The sequence below is a fragment of the Mugil cephalus genome, chromosome 1 (assembly GCF_022458985.1).
Source record: "Mugil cephalus isolate CIBA_MC_2020 chromosome 1, CIBA_Mcephalus_1.1, whole genome shotgun sequence".
Taxonomy (NCBI): Eukaryota; Metazoa; Chordata; class Actinopteri; order Mugiliformes; family Mugilidae; genus Mugil; species Mugil cephalus.
In genome coordinates this window covers 38837670-38863949 of record NC_061770.1, presented here as the reverse complement: position 1 = coordinate 38863949, position 26280 = coordinate 38837670, and the positions used below count along the sequence as shown (strand labels likewise).

The window sequence follows — 26280 nt, the reverse complement described above, 5'->3', positions numbered from 1 at the left end:
ACGTTCTCCCCGAGGTGGTCAAGTACACTGGAATGAAATACAAGAATAACAACGTTTGGGCCTTAAGCTGATGTGAGCGTTTTACAAAAGCTGTATGTGGAAAAATTCTAAAGCAGATTATTCTTGAGTCGACACCGAAGAGCCAGGAAGGATTCTCCTCCCAGCAACACAACAAACTCATAATGCTTGGGCAATAAGCTATGGATTGTTTTGTTTCTTGAGATGCGGGAGGCTCATTTAGAGGTCGATTGAGATATTAAAGGGGAGCGTGGACTCGTGGCAGCTATACAATCAATAGGAGACATAAGATTTATTAAAAGCGTACAGAAAGTCAATACGTAAACTTTCACGAAAAGGGCAAGAATGAATTTGGAATATGGTTATGAATCAATGCGGTAAGAAGACGCAAGGGTCAGCCAAAGTCCAAGAAGTACGAGATGAAGCCCATCAGCTTTCGATGCTACGACGTGTGAGGCGCAGCTGGAAGCGGAGAGACGACGTTAATTATTAAAATTAGGAGTTTGCATAGACTGCAGGAAGGCGTTGGTGTTGGTAGAAAAGATGTCTCAACCGCTCTGAAATTCAGGCATGTGTCAGCACTACGAGTTAATCATGGAAGAGGAGAAGTTTTTAATGAGATTATTCAGAACAGTAACGACACCTGTGCATTCGCACAGAAAATGAGTGTATTAGTGGGCGTAGTGTAGATAGTGAGTGCACATGAGTCAGAATGCATCGCGTCTAATGGCGGCCGCTGAGCTGCACGAAGTTGGGGTTGCGTTAAATAAAATGGGTCACCCTGTCTGGCCCAGTGCTTATTGCGGCGAGTGAGGGGAGGCCTGGCTAAAGTGCACGCACAGGGAGCTGAGGGCTGGATATGCGGCGGTGGCATTTGGCAAAGGCTTCACAGCAGTCTTCTCCTCAGGCCACCTCACTTAAGACAAAACAGACGAGATAAGTGTACTCTCTTTTTTTTCCCCTCCCTCCTCTTAAAAGCTCTTAGTCTTCTTTCTTTGCTCCCCTGCTCGTCCCATTCTCCTGTGTTTTCATTCTGCAGAGGATGGAGCTAGTTTCTTGAGGTCTCCATCTGACTCACACAGTCGCACTGCGAAACCCTGACGCGTACTTGTCCAAATTCTCATCTCGAAAGGATTCAAAAGCCACACGACACACGCTGAAGTGCTACACATCAATTCTCGAACAGAATGACGTGAGCGGTAGAGACGTCAGTGCCAGTCCGATGCCTCGCAACTCCCGGAGCATGATTAGTGTGGACGAATTATGAGAATAAAGACACATGCATCACATTAGATGGAACACAGGCAGACGTTTATCACGCTGTGCAATAACACAGCAATCACCGGGAGTACGATGATAATCGTGTTGTGTACACGCTGAAAATACGAAGACGAAGGTAGGCGAGTGTAAGAGAGGAGTTGGCAGAATAAGCAACAGAGCAGTTTTGCCTTCCCAGGTGATCAGTAAAGGCACAACTGAAACCATAGAGACAGGCCTGCTCTTGGACCCTAATAGCTTATTGATCCGGAAAAACCCTTCCATTACTTTGCTCTCACCACCTATGTATCCGGTGAGAGCAGCGAGTACAGTGACCTATGGGCAGTTAAGGTAATTGAGGGCACCATGTTAACAAAAATATTTAGTTTCAATGAACTTATCTTCAGTCAGTTCCTGTATTCCAAGTGATACCAAGGGCTAAGGGCTAATCTTAGCTTGCATACATTGACTTGCCTTTTTTTCAATCTGGGAAACCAGCAGCCACCATCTGATGACTTTACGCCTCTTGGGGCACAGGCCATTGTTTCGTGGCATAACCAACGGACCGCTAGCACATCGATAAATCCACTGTACCTCCATGCCCTTGGGTATCACCCTCGACAGCACTTAATCACTAGAAGTCCACATCAACGTTACTCGGGCCAGTTACTTCCACCTCATCGACTTCGCCCAACCCTAGCACAGAACACCACCGGCAGTCTTGACCACGTCCTCGTCACATCACGCATCGACTACTGTGACCCTGTTCTTGTTTGTCTTGTTTATGAAGTAAACTTCAACTGGTCCAAAACGCTGCTATCAAGGTTCTGTCAAGGTTCTTTGTCTGTCTTTTATTTTGGGATCATGTTTTGGAGTTTCTGGTTTAAGTTTCTTAGTTTCCTGTCTGTCGTGCGTCCTTGTGTTTTTGTCATGTTTGTCCAGGTCATGTGTTGTGTGTCCTGTTTTATTTTGTTAAGTTCTGGATTTTCTGTCTGTGTTCCTTGTGTTAATTGGTCTCACCTGGTTTGTTTGCCCCGATATGTTTCACCTGTGTCTTGTCAACCCTGAGCTCTCTTGTGTATTCATAGCCCTGTCTTCCCTTTGTTCCTTGTCGCGTTGTTTGTGTTAACTTCCTTGATATTATTTCGTCCCCAAGCCATGTTCTTGATTCTTTTGATTTTTGTATTTTGCATTTACCTGCATCAATGCAGCGCTATTTGTTTATTATTAAAAAACTCTTTCAATGGATTCCCTGCCTGGTCCTTATTGTCCTACACCTGGGTCCTCACCTCGACACCCATCCATCTTGACAGCTGCAGTTTGTGTCATCACCCAAACTTTCTCCATGATTTCCAATACAATCTCATTCCGAGTACGAGATCCCCTACCTACCTTCAATTCCCTTCACAACCAAACTCCATCAAATCTGGCTAAACTTCCCAAATTCCTTCTCTTTCTCTCAGAACCTCCTCAGGCAAACCAACTTATTGCACTGACCACCATGGGTCATATACCATTCAGTCGCTCAGCTTCACGCCTGTGAAACTCTCTCCGATCTGACATCCGAAATACAGACTCTATGTGTGTCTTTCTTCATTTAAAGTGCAACTAAAAACTCTTGAGTTAGAGTTGAGAGATGACACCTCTAAAACTGAACAACTTTTAAACCACTCTGCCAGCTAAGTTAAAATGTGTTATCTTTGCTGCCAATTTGTAATGCAGGGCTCTTCTTTCCATTTACTTGCAGACAACCAAAGCCTGCTCAGTCATAATCGGTCAAAAACAGTCCACGGATGGAAACCTGAAAGTTTTCTGGTACGAGAATATTCTTGTTTACAGACATATTCCAATGCAGATATATGTTTGCAGAGAGAATCCTTTCTGTAACTGGAACGTAGAGTGATGACTTAGAATCACCATACCAAGAAAGTGTCCTAAGTGCCCTTGGTTCAAATTTCATCGATGATGCTTGGTGGATTCAATCCACATGTCCTTTAACAAGACACTAAACCCCAAATTGCTTCCAATTTGTGAGTCAATTTGGTGAGAAGCATCTGCCAATTTACTCTATTGTAATGTATTGCTTTCTTTTAAGGGGGTCACTTACGCTAATGTGTAGAAAACCACGGTGATGGGGTTCAAGCTACAGCAAGAGCATATCAACTTCTTTACAAAAAGAACAAGTTCAACTGTATTTCTTCAAGAATAAATCAACACTTTCACAGGTCTTCTCTGTGTAGCTGTTTAATCATCATACTCTGACAGATCAGATCAGTGATGCTGAGAGTTTTCTTCAGCTGTCAAAGGCTTTGCATGTTACTGTTTGGTTACTGTGTTACTGTAGACTTGTCCAGTTTATCAAAAACAAAAGATATGACAATTTACATTTAATTTAGGCAAATGAACAAAGTCATCCGATGAAGTTACCTCCTGGATCTGTGGAGCACTTTGCATTTGAACACCAAGGAAAAGGACCAAGTAAACAGCAGAAGCACCGGTTTGAAGCAGTCATCCACTTGTTGCTTTGAGACTCAGGCTCTTAGGCAGCAATTAAAGCCATGCTGCGTGGTGCACTCATCAAGTCAAATGAGGGAACTTTCGTCCGACTTGAAATGTGTCCGCCTGCCTAACTGAGCTAGAGGAACCTCCTAATCCCTTTGTCCATCAAAAGTTAGCCACCCATTAATAAACCCCTAACATAAAATCTGCCCCCATCCCCCACCCCACCCACCCACTTTCAGCTCACGTCCCGACTCTCCTCCACCCGTGGGGACAATTAATTAGCGGTGCGAAAGGGGAAGGATTAATCGATACACTGTCAGGCTCCCGCCGGCTGAGGAGAGAGACCCTGCCAAACCCACCCGGACCCCGATCTCATTACTGACGGTGGCCCACGCTCCCCTTTGCTAGGCAGCCGCATTCATCAAAGCCATGCCTCCCTTTCTTCCTCAACTGTTCTCCACGCTTCATCCCTCCATCCCTCCCCGACAAGATGAAGGGGAGTAGGCTGCGGAAGTGACACCCATTTAGGAGAGGAATGATGGGGGGGGGGTGTGGAAGTTATAAATAGGGAAAAACAAAACAACGTCGCAATGTGTGGCGAACGATTGTGCAGGTCTGTTCTTGCAGATTCTGGCGGTGCATGGATCAAAGTGTGCACAAGGGCTAATCATACTTGTCTTGTAAGTGAATGTGAAGGTGTCCTTGTGAATGTGCCGGTGTGCAATTCTAGGCGAAACCTGAGAGCAGCAGCGAGTGACTCTGTGTGCTTCTGACAGCTAGTTAGGAGTAAAGGCATACCCTGCGCTGTATATATGTGTGCATACGCATCCCTGTGTGTGTGTGTGCCTGTGTATTACCGGGGGCTGGGAGTAGTGGATAAAAGCCTCTGCCTCTCCCTGACAGTTTTATCCGCATCACCATCTGCCTTTATCTGACGCCAGCATCTCTCAGCTCCCCCACTGCACCATGAAAGCTCTCCATCCACCCCGTCCTCCTCGCCACTCATCTTATCCCAGGCTGCTGTTGTGTGTCAGATCATATTTTTCAACCCGTAATTAAACAGTTGCCGGCTTCAGCCCTCGACAGATAACCTGTGGCCCCTCACGAAAATAAAAGTGAGGGCGGCGGTAAATCCCAAAATTTCCTCTCATTCACCATGAGCGATAGAAAAAGTTTCACCGAGAACTTAATGTCCGAGCCAGTGCGATGCCTCACGTCGACTGTGGGAACGCCGACCACGAAAAAACCTGGCGTGCAGGAAATTGAATGCAGGGGGTGCTTTATCCCTTTCTCAATCAGCATTTGTCACATGCTGGGAGAGGGGTAAGGGTGGGGTCAAGAGAAGAAAATATAGCCGTGTCCCTCTTGCTAAGCCCCCTCCTTCCTCTCCCTGCCCCTGCTCAAAGTAGACAGCTGTGGTGAAGGATGACTCCCGAAAGTGTAATCAGAGGCAGCCCTTATTTAATGCTATGAGCCAGTCCCGGACAAGCCGGTGATGGAAGCACTAGGGGAGGCCCGCCGAGCGCTGTGCACCGGCCCATAACTGCAGATGAGACACTTCCCACAGAGCAGTTAGCGCAACAACTTGCCAGCTGTAAATGTAATGACAGCAATGTGAGAACGGCAATAAATACAAACATCTCTGGAAAGAAAGAAGAAGAAGAAGAAGAAGAAAAAAAAAGACTGCAAGTCTGCGTTTGAAAGGTGCATCGTAACTCCCGCAACTTTATTCGCCCATCTGTCAGGCCATTTAGGAAGTTTTACGAGTAGCTCGTGAAAAGAATGGCGCTGATATTTGCCCCTTTCTTCATCAAAGGCTCATCTCTCTGTGCATAACAGATGACCCTGGTTTATTGCTCTGTTATTGTGCCTTTATGGCTCTGAGTGGAAACAGCAACATCATCTCGGCCGTCTAAAGAAAGGAATACAACTTCTGAACCTGCACAGTAATTTCTGAAGATAGTTAAAGGTTTTGTGACGTCCCACGCTATTCCTTTGGTTGAGGAAGGCAAACTGAGAGTTAACTGCCAATATTTCTGTTGAGGCAAAAATAAAAAAAATGGATCAACTCTGAGACTGAGAGTATCAAGTCCGCATGAAGCAACCAAATGTTGCACTTTTGTTTGCACTGAGATATAACTGCAGGGCCAGAGATACAAATGGAGCTTTTACACTCAGACTGGTAAAGCTAAGACAGGAGGACGGTGTATCCTTACCACACTCAAACCAACTGGTACACCGGCTGAAATACAGCGTTGCCTGCACGAAAATCTGTTCTAGAAGTACTTACATTTGATTGCAGGTGTTAAAATCTGCTGCTTACTGCACGGTTTCGGTGCACACTACAAACAGGACTTATTATCAGCACATGCAGCTTTGCAGAAATAAAAGCTGAGGCTTCAATATGCCTCAAATCTAAAATATAACCTGTTTCTTTTTATGATCGTCTTCCAAGGTCTTGCAAGGACATCTGCCTTTTCCAGCAGCCACAGATGGGAGATTCAGCTTTCAGCCCACTTCCATATCTATCAGTACCCTTCATTCCCTGACTCCAACACCGCAGGCCCTGACGGCGGAAATGTCATGAAGATTGGCAAAAATGATGTCCTGCTTCCCCCCCAAACGACCGCTTTTACTTCAGTAGACCTAACGTCCTGTGAGATATGTAGTTGGCACTGGAGGACATGGACATTTTTATGAGAGAAATAAGAGTTCCTATTTAATTAATGTTGTGGGTGGTTTTTTAAATGAATGTGAGATTCATAAGTGATGAATCTGTAACATTTTAGTCATAACTTTTAATTCTGATTTTACATGTGCCAAGCCCATCAAAACTTTTTACAGATGAGTGAATGTGGAGATTTATTCATCACCTTAGAGACACATACCGATCAGGCATAACATTAGGACTTATCGGAGAATGGACATGAGTCTTCTGAGGGTGTCCTCTGGTGTCTGGTAACAGGATGTTGTTAGTGGGGGCCTTTGGGTCCTATGCGTTGAGGGGAGGATCCTCTATCCAGGAACGTCCCACAGATACTTGATCAGCTTGGGATGAGTTTGGAGGCCAGGTCAACACCTTGTGTTGTTCTTCACGTTTCACAAGTAGTTTCTAAACTGTTTTTGTGTGTCTGTGTCAAGCTGTGCGTGGTCTGGTCCAGCAGAACAATGGAGTGCCATTGTAAGATGGTCAACCTCATTTATTTCCCCTGTCAGTGGTCATAATGTTATGCCTGATCATTGCATAAGTAGCTGTGGTGGAGATTCTTAATGCACCACTTCATGGACCCCTTTCAGGCGAATAAAGGTCTTGTACTCAGGCCATACGATCTGCAAGTTTTATTTGCTGAAGACCTTGAGGAATGGTTTAAAGATCTGGGAATTGCAATCTCGGCATACTTTACTGTTCTAAACAAACAAAAAGTCAATAAGGTCTTGCTTTTTCGTCTCGGCGCAATTAACTAGACGTGCCAGACGGTTTGTTACACAAGGCCATCTGAGAAGCTGTATTGGGAAACTGCTTGAAAAAGGGCAGGCACTCAAAAAATAAAACGGATTGGGTGAACCATCTGTCGATCACAGGCTAAAGACAACAAGTGGCAGTGGCTGAGAAGCTCCAAAAGCTGGCAAGCACTTAGAGTAGCGAGCTGTTTGTGATGATAGACGATCCATGCCATCTTCGTAGGGAAGCCCTGTGAAAGAAAGACACCTAAAAAACACAGCAATAGCCGCTAGTAGCTGCTGACAGGGCACTCCCAGACCTCTGTGGATCAGCCACAAGTTCCTAGTTCCTAGTGTGCACTGGTGATTTTAGAAATACGTTCGGTTTCGAATGAAAAGAAGATGAACTAGGAACGAGTGGCATAAACATCTCACAATGCCCATATAGACCAGTCTGACAATGCAATACCCACAGCAGTGACTGCCTGTCACAATAACACAACACAACAAATGTGAAAGGCAGTTGCAACTTGAGGTAACCAACAGCAGCAGGGTGAGAGAAAGGAAACTAGAAGTTCTCTGCATTCTTGAAAACGTCGCACCATTCATCCACGGAGCTCAAATTGGCTCTGGTGACTCTTGGGGAGCTATGTGGTATTTAACTTCTCTGGGTGATTAAATATAGGGAGCATGAGGGCTGATTGATGAACAGCGAATTGTCTCCAAGACTAGACCCAGATGTGTTTTGTTTACTACCACTCAATATTCTCCCTCGTAGATGACAGAGAATCTTTACAGACAACGCTGCACCGCTACAGGAATATGCACAGTCATGTCTTGGGTGGCTCAGCAATGATTCATTCATGTGGCATTTTCCAGATAATGCATTTCAAAGCTTTTTCATCTAGAACTTCCAAAATGTCAGCGAGAGAGTTTGCAGCACTTTCAGACACACCCAGGGTAAATAATTAGGTAGGTGCGAGGCAGGAGGTTTTACGAGGACGTGATATGTCTCTTTTATTTGGCTTAAGAAACGCATCCCGCAACCTCGACTTTACATCTTGTACTGCGGGGGAACGATGACAGCGAGTCAGGAAGACGTAGTGAGTGATGTCCTGCCCTCCGTCAGGTAAACGGACAGACATGGAAGGAGGGAGTGGCATGAAAGGGAAGAAGGCCTGGTAAGGGAGGAAGGGCATATAAAGAGACGGGTGGCTTGAGCAAGATAAGGAATAATGCCCGATCGCATCCTGGTGGCATGTTATTATCAGCTGTGCCCACCAGTGCCAGTATTTCTAGACAGACAGGCAGAGACAGCATCCGTCAGTGTTATATCATTTCCTGCAAGGACAAGATATTGCTGTGATTTGAGTCTGCGGGTCACTGGCTTAATGACAGAAGCTAAGGGAATCCATGAGCTGTCAGATGAGTCATGGTGGATTTTTGTTTTCTGTAAATCTTCAGAATCTCGGATTGTCAACTTTTAAACATGTCAGTCAGAGTGAAGACCTTTAAAATCCCATTAGTGTCCATGGAACAAGGCAATCTGGAATGACTTATTTTTGATCAACTAGCCAAAGCTAACAAGTAAGGCCCCAGGTACTGGACCTCGAGGCCACCATCAGTCTTTGAACCTGCAGCTATTTTGTAGGTTGATTGGGTCCGTGAGGCCCCCATCAGGTGGGATGATATGTGGCCAAGGCTCACAGGTCCTCAGGTCTAATTTGCCTGTACTTCTCACCTCAATGAGAGACGGGCATAATTAACAGGACCAAAACACCCACCACAGTCTGAACAGAGTCATTTAGGGGAGCGACTCGGGAGGAACGGCAGCAAATGAAATGTAATTGCAATGGGAGCACAGGAGCTGGGATGGTGTGTCGGAGGTACTGGTGTGTGTGTGTGTGTCTGTGTGTGTGTGTGAGAGAGAGAGAGAGAGAGAGAGAGAGAGAGAGAGAGAGAGAAAATGAGAGAATGAAAGAGTCAGACATGAGGGAGTAGGGGAGTAAATGAAAGGCACAGAAGTTAGATAGAGAATATGCACTTGAGAGAAGAGCAAGCAGAAGAATGACTGATGAGGGATCATAAGCGACAGGCCGAGATAAACAACTTCCTCCAGGTTGGGATAAAAAAAACAACCCAAATGCCTCACCTAATGATTCACCCACAAAAAGTTCAATCCCAGTTAACGGATGAGCTCAATGAAATTACAAAGAGGAAAAAGAAAACCTGACGTCATCTCATCATCTTCTATTTGAAGCCACGTTGAGAGTTCCGGTTTCATTTTCCCCCCCACCACCACCACCAATGAAATGAAGGCAGATGGAGCTTCGCTGCAGCACTCACAGCTTTTGAAAATTACATTGAGAAAGCCCACAGCAACATCTCATTACAGAAACTACCATCTTGTTCCCCCAAATAAACCAAAGAACACGGCTGTTAAAGGTTCTGACAAGGTTTTAGTGTCTTGATTTAGAAGAATTTTCAGACATGTTATATCTAATATAAAACAAGCCGAAACAAAGGAAGAAGAGGCAGCCTCTTCTTCAGATCTAAAAGACATGTTGGGAATTAGAGTTTACGTAAGAATGATGTGCGTGTATATGGGTTTCAGGTGTTTTTTGGAGTTGTTTAACATCTGCTGGAAGCTAGCTGTCCGTCCGTCTATCCATCTATTGAAGAACCTACTCAAATAAGTGGAAACACCTCTTCAAGAGCCCTACAGGTCAGGTATCCTACAGGCACGATAACCATACCCCCAAAAAACTGAACAACAGCTAAGTCTCTAGTCGTTATGGACACTAGTCAAGCTACTTTCTGGTCGCTAACCGAAAAGTCAAGCAAAATTCTGATGGGCTCCTATTTAAACCTCCACTTCCCACCACTTGGATGAGTGGTGAATTATCTTCCCAAAAAACTCTACCAAGTTGGCAAGTTGTTTTTGGATATACCATGACCTGGATGATGACAGACTTACAGTAATCATGTTGAGGGAAAATAATGTTTCTGGAAAGGAATGGTGCTCTTGATTTCAATTGCACCAGGAGAAATTTCTCTTTGCTTCCATTGTGATCAAGTGATTGCAGGAATGTCCAAAAACATCGTGTAGTGCAGGAGTGCGGGACGCACAAGAGGCAAAAGCTAAAACTGGCTTGCTACTGTAATTTGGATAAACCAAGCAATTGTTGCTCTATATTTCAGTCATATGCGACTCTCTGCAAACAACCTTTCGAGCATTGAAAAGCAGCTGAACATCAACAGCAAATTACAGGAACTGATCCTTGAACTGCAGAGCCGCTTCAACCCGGGGCATCGTTTGTTGTGTCCATTGCATTTACCAGAGTAATCTCTCATCATTACAGTCATTATCATTATTTACCACCATTGTTAAAAGCATTCAAATTGGCCTTGACCCATTAGAGTCCAACCACCAGCTCGGGCCCGCTACTCTTTCACCTATCCCTCTCTCTTTCCTATCATCCCTCCTTCTGTCACTCCCGCTTTATGGAGCAGTGGATGAGACGTGACCCAGGGTCGACTATGTTCCTGTCGCTTCTAGGCACGGGTGGCCCAAACAAATTGGGGTCACTGGGATGCTGGAGTGGTGATGTGATCGCACACACTCGTGCAGATGGCTGTGTGTCGACGACAGTGCCTTAATAACTGAGTACTTTAAGTGAGTGTAAAGGAACTGCCGGTACAGTAACAGCGCACAGCAGTGCTTTGATTGTGTGACTCCGGCGGCATGATTAGTGGATCCGACTAACAAGGTGTGGTCTGAGTTGGTAATTAACAGAAACCCCACCATCAAATTTTACTCAGAGCCTGGAAGGTAATATTGTGCAGAGGAAGCGCAGAGGTCAACAAGACAATTTGGAGCTCGTGTAAATGCATTTTTAAATGCCTGCTGTCCCCTAATTACCATTTAAAGCTACCATTAGAGGTGGCTGCAAATGACCTTTTAGCCTAACATATGAAAGCAATAAAAGCAGAAATGAGGCTAATAACTGGTTTGACAGGGGATAAAACAAAATGCCAGCGCATGATTAGTCATTTTCTGGACTCTGCACACACTGGTTTTCTGTCAGTGACCCTCGCGACGACGCGGCTAAATCTAAATGCCACTCAAAGGGAATTCTTTAACACTTGCAGCACTTGGGCTTTCAGATTTACAGGAGCAAATCTGGTTTTCTTTTAAAAGCAACTGCAACATTAAAGGATCATTCGCATTCAATACAATAGAGGACTTTTCTTGTTAATTTTGGCCATCATTCTTATGACATTATATGCAGTTCTTGAGATATAGGAATGCATTGTCGATGCATCGTATTATAAGCAGCAAAACAAAAGGCAAAAGGCGCAACATAAACCAGAATGATCCTTTAAGCCCTACAAATTCTGTGGAAAGTCAGTCTATAAGCCTACGGGGCTCAGAAGAATCATGATTAAGCAAGTATATCAATGTGTACATATATCAGGCTTGTACTAAAGCCAGCCTAAATCATCCCATCCCACGCCGACATACTGCGTCAATGTGTCAATTTGTGTACAGATTAATTCAAACAAAGTAGCTTTATACTTTCACTATATTCACTCTACATCAATGACCTCTTGTTGGTTGTTACAAATCTGTTTTGTCTTTCTGAGTTCCCCTATGTATCCGAATGAACGCCCATTGAGGTACACTGACACCCCTTCGCCATTTTATTGCCCATTAATATCATCGGTTCAGTCTCTTACTATGTGCAGCTCCAGGTAATCTCCCAGTCCTTTGGCGCTCTCCACCCTGACCAGAATGGCCTCCTTCAGCTGCGTGCTGAAGCCCACTGCCAGCCGGTCTGCCCGCGTGCTCGGCCGGTCATTGGGTGGCCAGGTGTATGTGATGAGGGCTCCGCCTCGCCCAAAGATGTAAGTTGTCCCAGCTGTAAAAAAAACAAAACAAAAACAAACAAGCAAACAAAGAACACCATTAGAAACGATGAAAAATTAGTCCATGAAGGTTCTCACTCAACCAAATCATGGTATATCAAAAAATCGTTCAAGGAAGGCCAGTGGTTTTTTAAAAATGCTTTTTGGATACTGCATTTTTGGTACTTCCTGGTTGTCTTTTTCACCTTTTTGAGTTGTTTGTATGTACTTAAATATGCCTTGATAGGCATGATTTGGAAAAAAAATGGTGGTTTATAGGTAAGAAAGCACCTATTCTGGTAAATAAAACACTTGTATCGTAGTCTACATCTCGGCCATATGAAGTCAGAACATGAGAGCTAGCGCTTCACTGGTACTGGCTGTCACTTCCCTTTGTAATGGTAATCGTGCCAGTCCACTGTAGCTCCATTTGCCCATATTTGCCTGCAGTTGCGTTGTCAAACTAGGGCGAACTGACAAACTTTGTGTCGGCTACGCTGTCAGCATAACCAGCACCTCTCAACTTCAACAAAAGAAATTCCTCAGATCTCCCTGTCAAAGAGTCTTTGCTTCAACAGCATTCTTGAGTTCTAGGTTAATAAAAAATAAATAAAATAAGTTAAAAAAGAAAAAGTCTACCCGCCCCATACACTGACGGATTTCGTGTCTAAACTGTAACGGAGGACTTGGCTTGCCTCCAATAAGCCTGGTGGTAAATGAGAAATGACGGGCGTTGGCTGTGATTAGCATAGAGTAATGAAACCACAGTGAACTGCTCTCAACCCTGTGGGCTGTCGATCCTCCACGGATCATAAACACACATCCACGCAAGCGGCGGTATGTCTTGATTCTAATGCATGCACGTGTACGCAGATAAAAACAGCCTGATTAAGACACGTTTATGCACACCCACCGCCTCCCCGACACACATTTCGATGGAGTTTCTGAAATTTTGGTGACAACGCAACATTAATAAAAGGTTTCCCAGTTGAACGGAGCCAAAAAAATATTTGGAGAAAGCGCTGAATCGCAGCGCATGCCCCAGTTTTGTGTAGTTCAGCCGAGTCTGGACATGCTAGTACACAACAGCACTGGAAAGCACATCCACTTGCAAATCTCTCTTTCTCTAGGTGTGCTCGAGTCAGAGAGGATGGAAAGCGCAGGCTGGCATGGCTGCAGGGGCAACAAGCCATCAAACAACAGTCACAGCAATGGTGCCGCACAAGGTCTCATTCATTCCGAGGAGAAAATAAAAGCTAGCTGCTAGCGAATGGAGGCATGCACTCACGCAAACATACAGTATACGCGCGCCCTCAGTCGGCTACCTGACACTTTCATTATCTAACAATCCGCTAGCCATTTGAAATCGGCTGACACACACAAACACACAACTCCCCTCCCTTTCCCTGGCCTCCTCTCTCTGTCTTTCTGCCTCCCACCACACCTCCCTTCCTCCCTCCCTCCTTCCCTCCCAGCAGACCTAAGCCCTCTGCTCAGCTCTTGTTGTTTTCTTGAGGCTGTATTATTTTAGCGCTAATTATCGCAGCATGGCAAGGAGGGCTATAAAGAGGTTGTGTGCCGGAGGAGAAGGGGAGGAAGAAGTGGGGGGGGGGAAGAGAGAGGATGAAGAAAGAAAGGCAACAGGGTACAGAGGCAGGGAATAGCGTGAACTGCGGATGGTGGAGAGAAGAAGTTGGCGGTTTCTTTTTGGGGCTTTTTTTCTTTCCTGTGTTTATTAAGAGTGCAGCACAGGAGACTCGCGGAAAGCGGGAAAGCAGAAAACTCGCCAGGAAGAGGAGGAAGGATTTCTAAAATGGCCGACAAACAGAGAGGGAGGGGAGCCACGCTCTAATGAATGAGAGTGAAGTCATGTGAGAGAAAAGGAGAAAATGGTCGATGAAGTTGGTGCTTCTCGACGCACCCAAAATATGAGATGTGGGAAATTTCTTAGGTATTTGAAAGGCCTAGGAAAAAAGAAGGCCCTATCATGTTGCACCATGGCAAGTGTAGGATCCAATCTTTGACCCTGTAAAAGTCAGGATCTGCAACTATCTGCAACTACTGCAGCAATTGTGGACATTATGGTTGATTAACTTGACTCCTTCTCAACTTCAGTAATGTAGCAGTCAAACCTAGAGTACCCAGCTTTTAAATAAAAAGAGGGAAGAATATATATATTTTTTTTTTCAAAATACAATATATGAAATCACTCAGCTCAAGAAACAGCTATTTACATGCTACACAACACAAGAATGATAGCCAGTGTCAAAAGCCTGGCTGCTTCTTGTGATTTTTGACGATACAGGGCTAGTGTTGCCGATACCGAAAAAAAAATGTTTTTTATTAACTAATTACGATATAAAACAAGTTAACTGTATATAAATTAAATAATTTCCACAGACTTGAGAGAGGAGAACTCTGTGAGGAGTAATTTGCTAGAAAGTGTACCAACAGTATCGATCTCACAATAGTACGATGCCGATAATATCGATATCTGATTCCGATCAATATGACCACCCCTATGCCGGACTATCCAGTTGCATGCAGGGGTATATATATACATATATATTTTTTATCTGTATTGGTTGAAGCATGACCCGTACTGCCATCCAATGGCAAACTACACACTACAGAATGGAATTTCAAATTCAACTTCAACACCCAAGGCTTGAGGAAACATCTAATTCCTAATGGTAAATTTCTCTCAAAATTGTATTAAGCAATGCGGAACAAGTGAGCATTCTATTCGATGTAATGGTGCGGGAAACAGGAAAAGGGCCTTTGCCAACTCACGTGTAATGCCGACTGACATCTCATTTAGGGTGTACCATGAATTAGACATGCAGCTCGTATCGTCACCGCATATCTTATGCGTGTTCTAGCGGTGAACTGATTTTCGCCAATTAACACCCCCCTCATGCGTAGCCTCCACCATATGCTTTGCCTTCCCCAGCGAGTTTGCATGAACGTCACAGCCACACTTGTCACTTTTTACTTTGTCTTCATCATCAGCACATTCACTTTCATGAAAGTCACAAACGGAGGCACCGATGTGTCATAGTTTCCCGGAAAAACCAAACAAACTAATAGCTTCTATGCTGGAATAATACTTTCTGCTTCTATCTACATCCATCCAATGAGCCGGTGTTGACTTTGCCTGCTTTGATTTGTCCAGCTGATAGTGGCCACCTGCCGCTTGATGCACTTGTATACGTGTGTGCACGCGTTTGCGTGTTCGCACAGTCTTCTCCCCCTCTAAATGAGGAGACAAAGGAGGTGCAGAGTCTCTAATGAGTAGTCTGACAGGGCGCATCCATGTGTCACTGTTTCTTCCAGCAAACACCTGCTGCTGTGGTTGAGGTAAAATCCATTGAATGCTGCAGTGCAACACACACCAACGGGAGGAAGAGATGGAGCGAAGAGGAGAGAGAAAAGGTGACCCTTCTTATTGTCCAAAATCCAATAAGAAGGGTCTGGAGGGCATTCTTCCCTGGTTATCTTCAAGGCAACGATCTGAAAATCAGGCAGCATATACTGTATATACTTCGAGATGCTGGGTTTGCCCACGATCTCTGAACACACCCGAAGAAGAAAGTCAAAAGATTCACTGCTTGCATCCTCTATCCATCAAATAATAACAGGGAGATTCTATCTGCTTTTCAAAATGGCCAGAAATATTGAAGAAAAGAAACACAAACGCATGACCCTCTCTATAGATGGGTAAGACTTCAGGGAATCCATTCTCAACGTCTTCGCGCCTAAGATTTTGTCCAGATTAAGCAGTAAAAACACCTTGTTAGCAACACTATATCACACAGACATGTCACTGAACTCACTCAAGCACCCCTCAACCATAAAACCACTAGGGGAATTTTGGTATGGATCCAATCCCAAGTAAATACAGGGAAAGTATCGCTGATACCGATATCGATACCACACGGACATGGAGAGAAGCTGCTGATACCGATTCTAGCCTTGGTATCGATATTATAGATATTTGGAGCGATATGCCCACCCCTAAATACTACTAAGCACACATACTCTGTAATAGATTCTGGTTAAAACGGAGGCACACGGCTCAGATTCTGTGAGGCAAGTCACCATGTGGTGCAAAGCTGATGGTGAAACATGTTAGGCTCAAAATGACCAAGTATAAAAAATCTCATTTGGTGTAAGTTGGCTTTAACCTCCTGAGGCCCAGCGTCCTCATATGGGGACATTATGTTTTAGGTTTGTAGCAGCTTATTTTGCTTTATTTAGACGGATAAGAAGACACTTTTGTCTGCAATGTATTGGTAGCGAAGGGTCATCACATTTGTTTATTTATTCTTATTAACTATTTTAGTTTTATGTGCCGTGCAAATTTAACAAATTCCCGAGCACTCCTCTGAGTACGTTTGGGATTTCATCGTTTCCAATTTTCAATGACGAATTGGTGACTTAAACTGTAATATACAGTGGCCACATCATTGTTTGTTCAAAAACCCACTTCCAGTTCAAAGATGATGGTTATTTTTATACTTCTTAGGTCCTAAGATGCATTCCATACAAATGGTTGGGTCTCCGGAGGTTAATGAAATATTCTGACAGTGAAAATAGAAGTTTAGCTGTGTGTGTTTCTCTGGTGGATGGGGCTTGTTTGTTAGCTCTAGCTATGTGATCCTTTGTGTCCATGAAAAGAATAGTTTCTCAAGTTTCAAATGAAACCTAGAATGCCAGAGTAGAATCTGTTTGCCATTGCGGTCCCTTTTGGTCGCACAGCTATTTGGAAGCAAATGCTGAGTTTTGATATTGGACTTGCAGGCCTGTAATACTGCTTTTAATGTATACTTTGAAAATGTGTGTCTGCAGCGTCTTGAGAGAGGCATTTCTCCCAAGGAGCAAATAATTGCCTTTACAGAAAACTATGAGTTAAAAGTAAATTAGTGCTGCCCTGGGAGCTGTCAGCACACAAATTGCTAACCGAGTATGGATTCATCTGACCTTCAGTCCACCATGTCAAGCAATCAGCCGGCCCACTTTCACTTTGAGTAACAATAATGATGGAAATGCCATGTTGCACCCATGTGTTTAATCTCTTCTACGCAGATGTTCAAAACGAGAGCCAAATATTTCTTATTTTCGTCCAATTAGCTCTGGCGCCATCGATCCGGCCAATCAATCCTACCTGCGGCTCCACAGGTGGAGAGATGAATCAAGCCATCGCGTGATGCCGCTTGATTATTATTCCCATTCACGTGGGCAGACTAGTAATTTGGTTTGAAGAAGAGTGGACAAAAAATAAATAAAATGCAATTTCCCTTTTTCCATGGATCAGATGGAGAAATAATCAGAAAAACTCATGAATCAAAACTGTAATAAAAAAAAAAGATTGATTTTTACAACCCCCACCCACCCCCCATACCAAACCACCCCCTTGAGTCTATCATTTGGGATGCTTTCGGCACAAGGACATTGATTTGGGATAGTGGGTTCTAGGCCACTATCATCCACCGTGGGGATAAACAGGTCATATTGGAGAAAGCAGACGCCGCAATTTTTCATTAAGGCCTGCGGTCAATGTTGCATCATCCAACGCCCGTCGCAAAGCCACATGGGAGCTGACGGTGTGAAAATTGCAATTTTTCTTGCGATAAAATGAAAGCCTCCGCAAAGAAAAGAAAAGGACTGATAGCTGGGAAGTCACTTTTTTTTCTTTTTTTTTTTTGAGAAGCAATAAGCCCCAAGGCATGCACTGTACGCTCATGTAAATTTATACACACTTCTTATTTTAACCTCTCAGGCAGACTCTCAAACAATAACCCAATAACACAGAGTTGGCTCCTGCAACTATCATACATTATTGCATCAGGGCATGCTGATTCTTTGAAGCAGTTAAGGAAAGAGACGGAGCTATTGATTCCTTTTAAACGAGGAGTCTGAAGCCCTTTTTTCCACCTTTTTTTTTTTGACACAACATATTTTTTTTCTGAGACACTTACAAAGGGAAAGAGAAAAGGGGGTGAGACGAGACACGCGCTGAAAGTTTTCAGACTGCTGTTGATCTTTGAAGTCGTGGAGTTACATGCGCGCACACTCCGACGAGAACTTGGCAAAGAGGCGCACGCTTTGCCGACACATTTTAGTGCCTTTCCATCGCTTCCCTTCACTTCTGCGGCGCATGCACATCAAAGACCATTGGATGCAAACACTACTATCTTTGTAGTCCAACAACCCTGTCAACATTGCCACCCTTTGTGTGATGTTTTTTCTCTTTGGCTGTATATAAGAAAATTCAGAATGCAGGACTGCCTCAGTGGATGAGCTGCACCTCACTGTTGCATGAGGCGAGGTTAGGTTAGGTTACTCTTGATTATGGTATATACTGTATTAGGGCGACATATACTGCAAATACATAACTGGACTGATCGTAGGTCTTTGAATTTCCAAATGTGGAGGTCAAAAATGAACTACAGTTGTACCTCAACCGACAGTGCAATGTAATGTAATTTTCCCTAAAGATGTTGGCACTTTCCAGATTTTAACTTAAAGTTGTGGATTAGTGCTTTCTTTCCGTGGTTATAATAGGAGAATAACAGTGTAGCCTTGTGTTTTGAATAAAATTATAGGCTGCCGACTGTTGAAAAATACTTATTAGAAATCACATTTTGCATTGTGTAGATTAAACGCCCTCTCCGCCAGATAATAGACAGACAACAGAGCACCTTCTCCGAGAGACTCCGTCGTCTCATAGAACACTACATGCGCTAACACATTCGCTTGTTCAATTCGTCATTCCTTACAGATGGCACTTTGGACATTCTTATTTTGTATTCACTTATTTCAATTCACTCATCTATCTATCTATCTATCTATCTATCTATCTATCTATCTATCTATCTATCTATCTATCTATCTATCTATCTATCTATCTATCTATCTATCTATCTATCTATCTATCTATCACCCTAGCCCTAACCCTAACCCTAACTCCATCTAAAGTTCAATTTACGGGGGGAGATAATCAGTATCACATAACTACAAATAACATGGACAAAGCTGGAGTATTTAACACAAATTCACATGTCAGCAGTATAAACATCTGTAAATCACCCACCAAACTGCTGTTTGACAGTGATGATTGTACTGCTCCCTTGTTCTGTCAGTGGAGACTTGATACCCAACTGCATCTTGAACATTTTCAGATGATTCAAATGTCTTGTTTTGTTTTTTGTTTTGATTTTTTTTTCCTGTTCTGCTTTTGACGCCAGCGATGTGCTTGCAACGCTTGCTCACAACATTTCAAAATTGTTGTTATGTCCCTGGAGAGGATGATAATATCAGAGCGCGAATTTTCGGTGAACATACCAGTCCATAGTTTGATGCTACCCTTTTCTTTTTCCAAATATCTATAAATGAAGTACAAATATGGTGGGAGTATTGCAAAAGAAAAAAAAAAAAAAGCCGTGGGGGAGTTTGGTATGAGAACATGGAGAGGGCGCTTTTATTTACACTTTCATAAGAAGAGTGTATCTGGTAAGAAGGACGGCATTCTACCCAGAATATACATCATCTGGAAAGCTTATTGATCACCCCAAAAATAACCTCCTCTGTCTGATAGCCTGCTCGATAGTCTGACGAGATTCAGACAGTGATGCCCAGCAGAGGCGCTAAGACAAGAAAGCAGCAATTTATATTTTTTGTCAAAGGTCCATATAAGCACAATAACTTACTGACGTTTTCAAATTACACAGTGTGTAAAGCATTGTCACAGGGTTACGGAAATACTGGTAATTTATTCCAAGGAACCTTTCCATAATACTGAAGGCCTAAATGTCAGGACTAAATTTACTTTATCCTTTTTGGTGGACTTGATTGACAAAGCCAGACAGTCACCTGCTGGTCAATGTAGGGTCATCAATGAGTGTCTGAGGACCTAATATTTTTAAAGATTTCACACACCACTGACAATAATCAGACCCCTGAGGCTGGTTTAAGACCAGTAGGGTGTGACAGACCTGTGAAGTTAAGCTTGGCAAATTAATGCACGAGAATAGAAACAAGGTGATTGACCCAACCAAATGTTCAGCAATCTGGAATCTGGACTAACCGATCGGCCTGATTCAGAAGAAGCCAGCACAGGGCAACAGTTCGTACATCCAAAGCCCTAGCTCTTCCAGATTCACCTTTTAGATGATAACGACAAAGACCTATTGGTATTCAGAGATGTTTCCTCTCACGTTGGTTGTCTGTAGACCTTAGGACGTGTTCAAGCACAATTCTTTAGCCCAGAAACGCGAAGTACGAGGTGTCGTCACAGTCCGACTTGCTAGTTCATCTGGTGAGTCCGGGCCAAGAAAAACAACTGCAGCATTCACGGAAATAATTGCTTTGCTATTGTATAACTGTGATATTTGAATCACTCCTGCAGATGAAGAATTGCAGGAATGTAAAACTATCACAATGGTTCAAGAACCTTTTTCTATGTTTGTTTTGTTGCGTCTGCATCGGCTGCATTGCACATAATAAATCTAAAACTTTTAATAAAAGTTTAAATGAACGTCATTGTCCGCTTCATTTCTATTAAAACTTGCCCTGGAACGCTGCAGTTGAAAAATCCAAGCATGCCACTGGAAAAGTTATTCACCCTAATATACTGTAGTCTCACATCTCTGCAAGCTGACGCCAAACAGGACTTGAGTGAGCAACCTCATTAATACGTATAACTAGCAAATTGGAAGGACAATTTCCTGGGGCCTGTTTACCATAAACAGACTTTGAGCATGCGAAGCCTGATGACTGATAGCATGACACATTAGTGTGCCATTTATTTGGTGGATCCTTTTTTCCGGTTTACCGTGATTTGTTTGCGAATCTCGTCAATGCATCTGAAACCTTTGTACCGGTTGCTCGCAATCAAGCGGAGCTGCGTGCCCAAACAATGCCCGGCTCAGAAGCACATGCCAGAGAGCATGCAAACACACATTCAGTGCAGCAACAACAGCGGCGTGTTTCCACATTTGCTCCTCTAATTACATGCCAATCAAACAGCACCAGCAGAGAGAAATGTGTGAATATTTCAGCTGGATGTTTTGCCCTGGGACTCTGTTGCTTAATTATTCACCATGTTTGCAGGGTATGTATCGACAGCCTGACCCCACCCCTCCCACATAACATGCCACCCCCCCCTCGAATGCTCAATTCTGAATGTGACGGAAATATGATGGAAACACATGAAAAAAAAAGAGAAAAGACTGACATAACGGTGAAAAGAGGTTGCAGCTAGAAATAAAAAGGCGGAATAGTCTTTGGAGAAAAATCATACCTTGCACATAAGGCATGGCTGAATGAAGAAATAACAGCCTGCATGGCACAACATTATTTCTCCATACAAAGTCATTAAGCTGTGATGGTCTGAAAAGGTCAGGCTGTATTGTTGCTGCCACGCTCATGGGGATACAGGTGTGTGTTCGTGTGTGCGGCGAGCGAATGTGCAAGCAACTGTGTGCACTTCTTGATAATGTTTAATAGCCACGGGCCCAATTAGTGTTAACATCATCCTAATTACACTGGAGTGGCCTTCACAGCGCATAAACAAACACAGGCTGAAGCTGGTGTTAGCCGCCGCATCCCTGAAGTGGTGACCTTAGGAAACAGTGGCCTGAAAACAAGATAAATAAATGAAAGCGCACACAAGCACGCGGGCGGAAAACTTTTCTTTGCATGAACGGAGCTCGTGTGACGAGAAATGAATGAAATGGGTGCAAAAGTACGGGGCCGGAAACCGAACTGGTTCCGTCCATGTCATCTTTCGGTAGCGTCAGGCAGCAGCAGCAGAGGCCGCTGCCGTTAGTCTCGGCATTGTTTCATAACCCCCCAAAAAACCCCTCCACTCCAAAACTGAAAAAAAAAATATTGAAAACAGTGAGACTGAAAAAAGATGACATGATAAAAAGATGCCGAATTCCTTCTTGACTGCAAAAGATTAACGTTAGTGTTCTGGCCTCATACAAAAGTGCCGTTGAGATGATTTAAAAAGTCAAAAACACAAAGATTACAAATATGCTTTGTTTTCCTGAACCTGTCAGAATAAGACATTGAGCAAAAAAGCCTCTTTTTGTTGTCTACGAAACAAGCGATGGTAATAATATCATGACGGAAAAGAATGGCAAGGACGCAATTTGCAAAGACGCAATTCTCCTGATCGCAAATTAAAAATCATCTTGCTCAGTTCACAATAAGCTCTTGTACTGTGCTGTGCAGCATTTACATAGAAGAAAAAGCCTCCAAAACTACTGCTTAACAACCAGAACCTCTATACTGTGCCGGCGCTGCCCACCGGGGAAAGATGAAGTCTTCACCGACTTCACCTCTCCTGCTTGTTACATGGACATAATGGCCTCTCAGAGAAACCACTTGTCAGAAATAGAGTGAGGGAGTCAACACCTCGCACAATCAGTTTTGTCCGAGCCGACATCATCCTCCACTTTGGCAACTTAGAGGCGAACGTGAAATGGACCCCATGCAGAACACTTGACCGGGGGTTGGAGAAACATTCTAAATGGCTCTTTAATGAAATGAGCAGAGCGCGCCGCGGGGCATCAGTAGCATGTTATCAGCGGCTCTGGAAGTGTGAAAGCGGACCGCGAGAACAAAGGAGAGGGCGCGCAAGTAATGGAATAATTACCTTAATCTGGAATGGGTTGATGTTGAAGAGCGGTGGAGATGATGTAGCGAGTGATTGAAGGCAACAGAAAGAGGCTGAGAGAAAGAGAAGGAACGGAGGTGGAGGGGGGGGATCAATGGGAACCCTCTTCCAAGGAGCACAGATCCACTCTGTTTCATTCCCCAGGACTGTATTCCTAAGACTCTAGGGTATCCCACATCAAAGGTGGAGGCGGATGAAGTGAGGAGATGAAAGAGCGACATAGTCTGTAGTCGAAGTGTGAGGCGCATGCATTAAATATGGCGTGCGCGCGTGCCGAGTGTCTTCTGCCGCGCACGCAGCCGGCACAGGTCAGTCCACACAGGATTTTGGGGTTCTTGCGAAGCTTTGAGTGTTGTTGACACATGAAAGCTGCTGGGTGGAATTCAATATTGCATGGCTAACATTTTTATTTATTTCTTCTTTGCACCCACACAGCGGGGCCCGTTATGTATTCACTCAGCTGTAAATATAAAAAGCTCGCATCCATGAAGGTTAAGCCTCGGAAGAAAAAGGGAACAAACCCGAGGGAGAGTCTTTGAAGGTTGAAGGTGGTCCGGCTGCCCTCTGATCTTGTGAGACTTAAAATGTGCCACATGCTGCTTTGGTGGTTGTTGTCGGACTGAACGTCCAAATGCTAAATGCTAAAAGAAAAAGAAGGGGGGTGGGGGGGCGGGTTTCGACTGAGCAGATCCGGCAGAGAGGCCACTGCGCCAAATATCCAGCTCTCGGAGGAACCCGAGCAGTCATCTGAAATGTCATCGGCGCCTCTGTTCTCTGATGTCGAGTCAGTGCTGAAGTGGCTGATTGTATTCTTTTCGTCTGTCTTCCCTCGTCACACGGGGCTTGAGGGACTCCTGAACAGGGACGGCTCTCTGAGTACGCCTGTCACAGAGATGATATTTCATGTGTGTGTGTGTGTGTGTAGAGGCTGGAAAGACGGATGAGCGAGGCGAGGGAACGGGAGATGCTAAATAAATGAGTCTGTACTTTGCCGAGATCCCTTCAGTGGAAAACAAATCAAGCCGGCCGACAATGTCCCAAGAATAATAATAATAATAAAAAAAAAAAAACGAACATGGGAGAGGACGGGGCAAAAGTCGAGGAGATTTGCTGTGCTGTGTCTGGAACCCCAGCATTTAACCGAGGGCCTTCTCTAACCGCCCTGCTCTCTTTTCCCTCTTTCTCTTTCATCATCCTCAACCCTCCCTTTATTCCCCACCGCTTCTCCTTCTTCATCCTCGCCAAGGTTGGCAGCCAGACATACGGCCACGGCCGTTACGTAATAATCCATTTTTTGGTTTGCGCTGAGAGGCTGCTTGGCGGCCGACGAGCGGGCAGAAAATAGGGCCCCCTAAGAGGGGAAAATAAGAATTCACAGACGCAAACAAATAAACACAGGCTGTAACAAGAAGGAAAGCAAACTGGGGTTACCAGTGGAGGGCTTACGCTCGTCTTTGCTGGTGCGTCATCTAAACCCAGGAGACAACTGGACTCTCGAGCAATATGGTGGATTTCATAATGTTCTGCTGAGGCCACTGATATTCATCCCATTGCAATTTAATCCTGCTTTCATATAAATATGTATCCTAATATTGTGTAAGTCTCCCTCGACTGCCTCTGTGACTCATCAGAGGATGGACATGGATCTTCTGAGGGTGTTCTGTGGTGTCTGGTAACAGGATGTTGTTAGTGGGGGTCTTTGGGTCCTTTGCAATCTAGTGAAATTGGAGGCCAGGAATGCTGTGTGATTGCTATGGGGTGGGGTGCCTGGTCTGGTCTAGGTGGGTGCTACATGTCCAAAAGGTCCAAAGGTTTCCCAGCAGAATACTGGATTTTTACAAAATGGTCAGTGTTACTGACTTCTCCTCTCAGTGAGAATGTTAAGTTAGGGTTAAGGTTAGGGGTTAGGTGTTAGGGGTTAGGGTTACTGGAGAAAAGAGGGAAACAGCACCAGCACCATCGGCACCAGGTAGAAAAATAACGAGCAACAAAGTCCGCATTCTGAGGTGAAGCGTGAAGTACTGGGATAAATTAAAACACGCCCTCCACTATGAGAGTGGGGTTTGTGCTCTGAGCTGGACAATTGTTTTAACATCTATCTGGTTTGATTCACGCAGATAAGATATGTCGGTTAGATCATGAAAAGGATCACGATTTGGGTCACAACAAAACTTTTTGCTGGGTCAACAATGCTAATGTCTCCCATTTAAGAGTTTATTAGCCTCTATTGTCCTGGGTTCCAGTGTGATGAGTCCAGCTCCATCCAGGAGATTTTACAACGAGGTCACACATCATTTTAATCCCCCTTCCCACAGTTGTTTGGTGAAGTTAGGCTGTTGCTTTACTTCTACTTATCTAGTCTTTGAAGTTTTCTTAACAAGGATCATGATCATACAGTTGGGTGCAGTTGGATGAGCAGCCCCAGTCTTTCACAAAACAAAACCCAACCAAATCAAAGATTTAACAATATTGTTTTACTTGTTTCCAAGGTTTGAACCAAAAAGAAACTGAATAAAAAAACGTTAATTCTGTGTTTCTGGCAGAAGGCGAATGTTTTTAAAGTCTGTGCTCATTAATCAAATGTGCCTAAATTTGTTCAGATACATACATCCATGTTTCCTCGCTGATGACGCCCGGGGCGGTCTAACCTTCTGACCGCTCACATGTAATTTTCTCTTCTCGCAGCCTGGAGGGGTGCTTAAACCCAAAATAGCATCTTTGAATGCAAAGACACTAGATTTTCATGAGGGGGAAAGAACAACAGTGAAAGAAAAACACCGGCAAGTGTTTAGCTCCGGGCTATGTCCAAGCCTGTTGAGAGTGTTTGGACGATTCTTGGCAGCGCTGGTGAGTTGGGCCGTGGCTGTTACGAAGCCATTTACAATTCCTAAATGTCACGATGGCGCAATTCTGCATTAAAAGGACGAATTATTTCAGCGCTGGAAACTGTGCCTCTCCCGTGCCAAGGCATTTGTTCTCGTTGCGTGTCCATTCCAGAGCCTTTAAGTAGCAAAGGTCTGCTAACGCTCTCTCCCTAAGTGAAAAGAGACAGGTTATAGAAATGAATGGGAGCCAAGATGGCTGAAAGAAATGCTCGGAGGCAAATAAAGCCACAAATCTTATTTCATCTCGTCTTATTAGTAACAGCAAGCAGATAACGGCGCAGTTGCCCCCAAACACAAACAGAAATGTGATTTGATGCAACCAGGCAGCCATTCCGGTGTCCGCGCGCCCCAACGACATCTCTGCCACTGCGACAACTCCGGTACCCCCGAACAACCCGAACCACCCGAACTCATTTCCCGAGCTCATGCTTAACCGTGTATGCTGTGGGTAATGAGGGAAATTAGACAAATAACGAATACAGTTCACCCTGGATTTGAGTCAACACATCGCAGACAACAGCCAGTCTGGGGGCCCTCATGGTGGCAAGGAAATAGATTGTTTCAGCCAGTTCTCGCTGGTAA

At 44.2% G+C, this 26280-nt stretch overlaps 1 protein-coding gene across 6 annotated transcripts in view; it reads right to left on the bottom strand.

The window, feature by feature from the left end:
- Positions 1 to 26280, bottom strand: part of nrxn2b (neurexin 2b) — a 690784-nt gene that overhangs the window by 105743 nt on the left and 558761 nt on the right. For all 6 annotated transcript variants that reach the window (XM_047590093.1, XM_047590084.1, XM_047590056.1 and 3 more), the window contains one exon: positions 11959 to 12140. In XM_047590093.1, coding sequence (XP_047446049.1) covers positions 11959 to 12140 — 182 coding nt within the window. The remainder of the gene's footprint in view (positions 1 to 11958; positions 12141 to 26280) is intronic.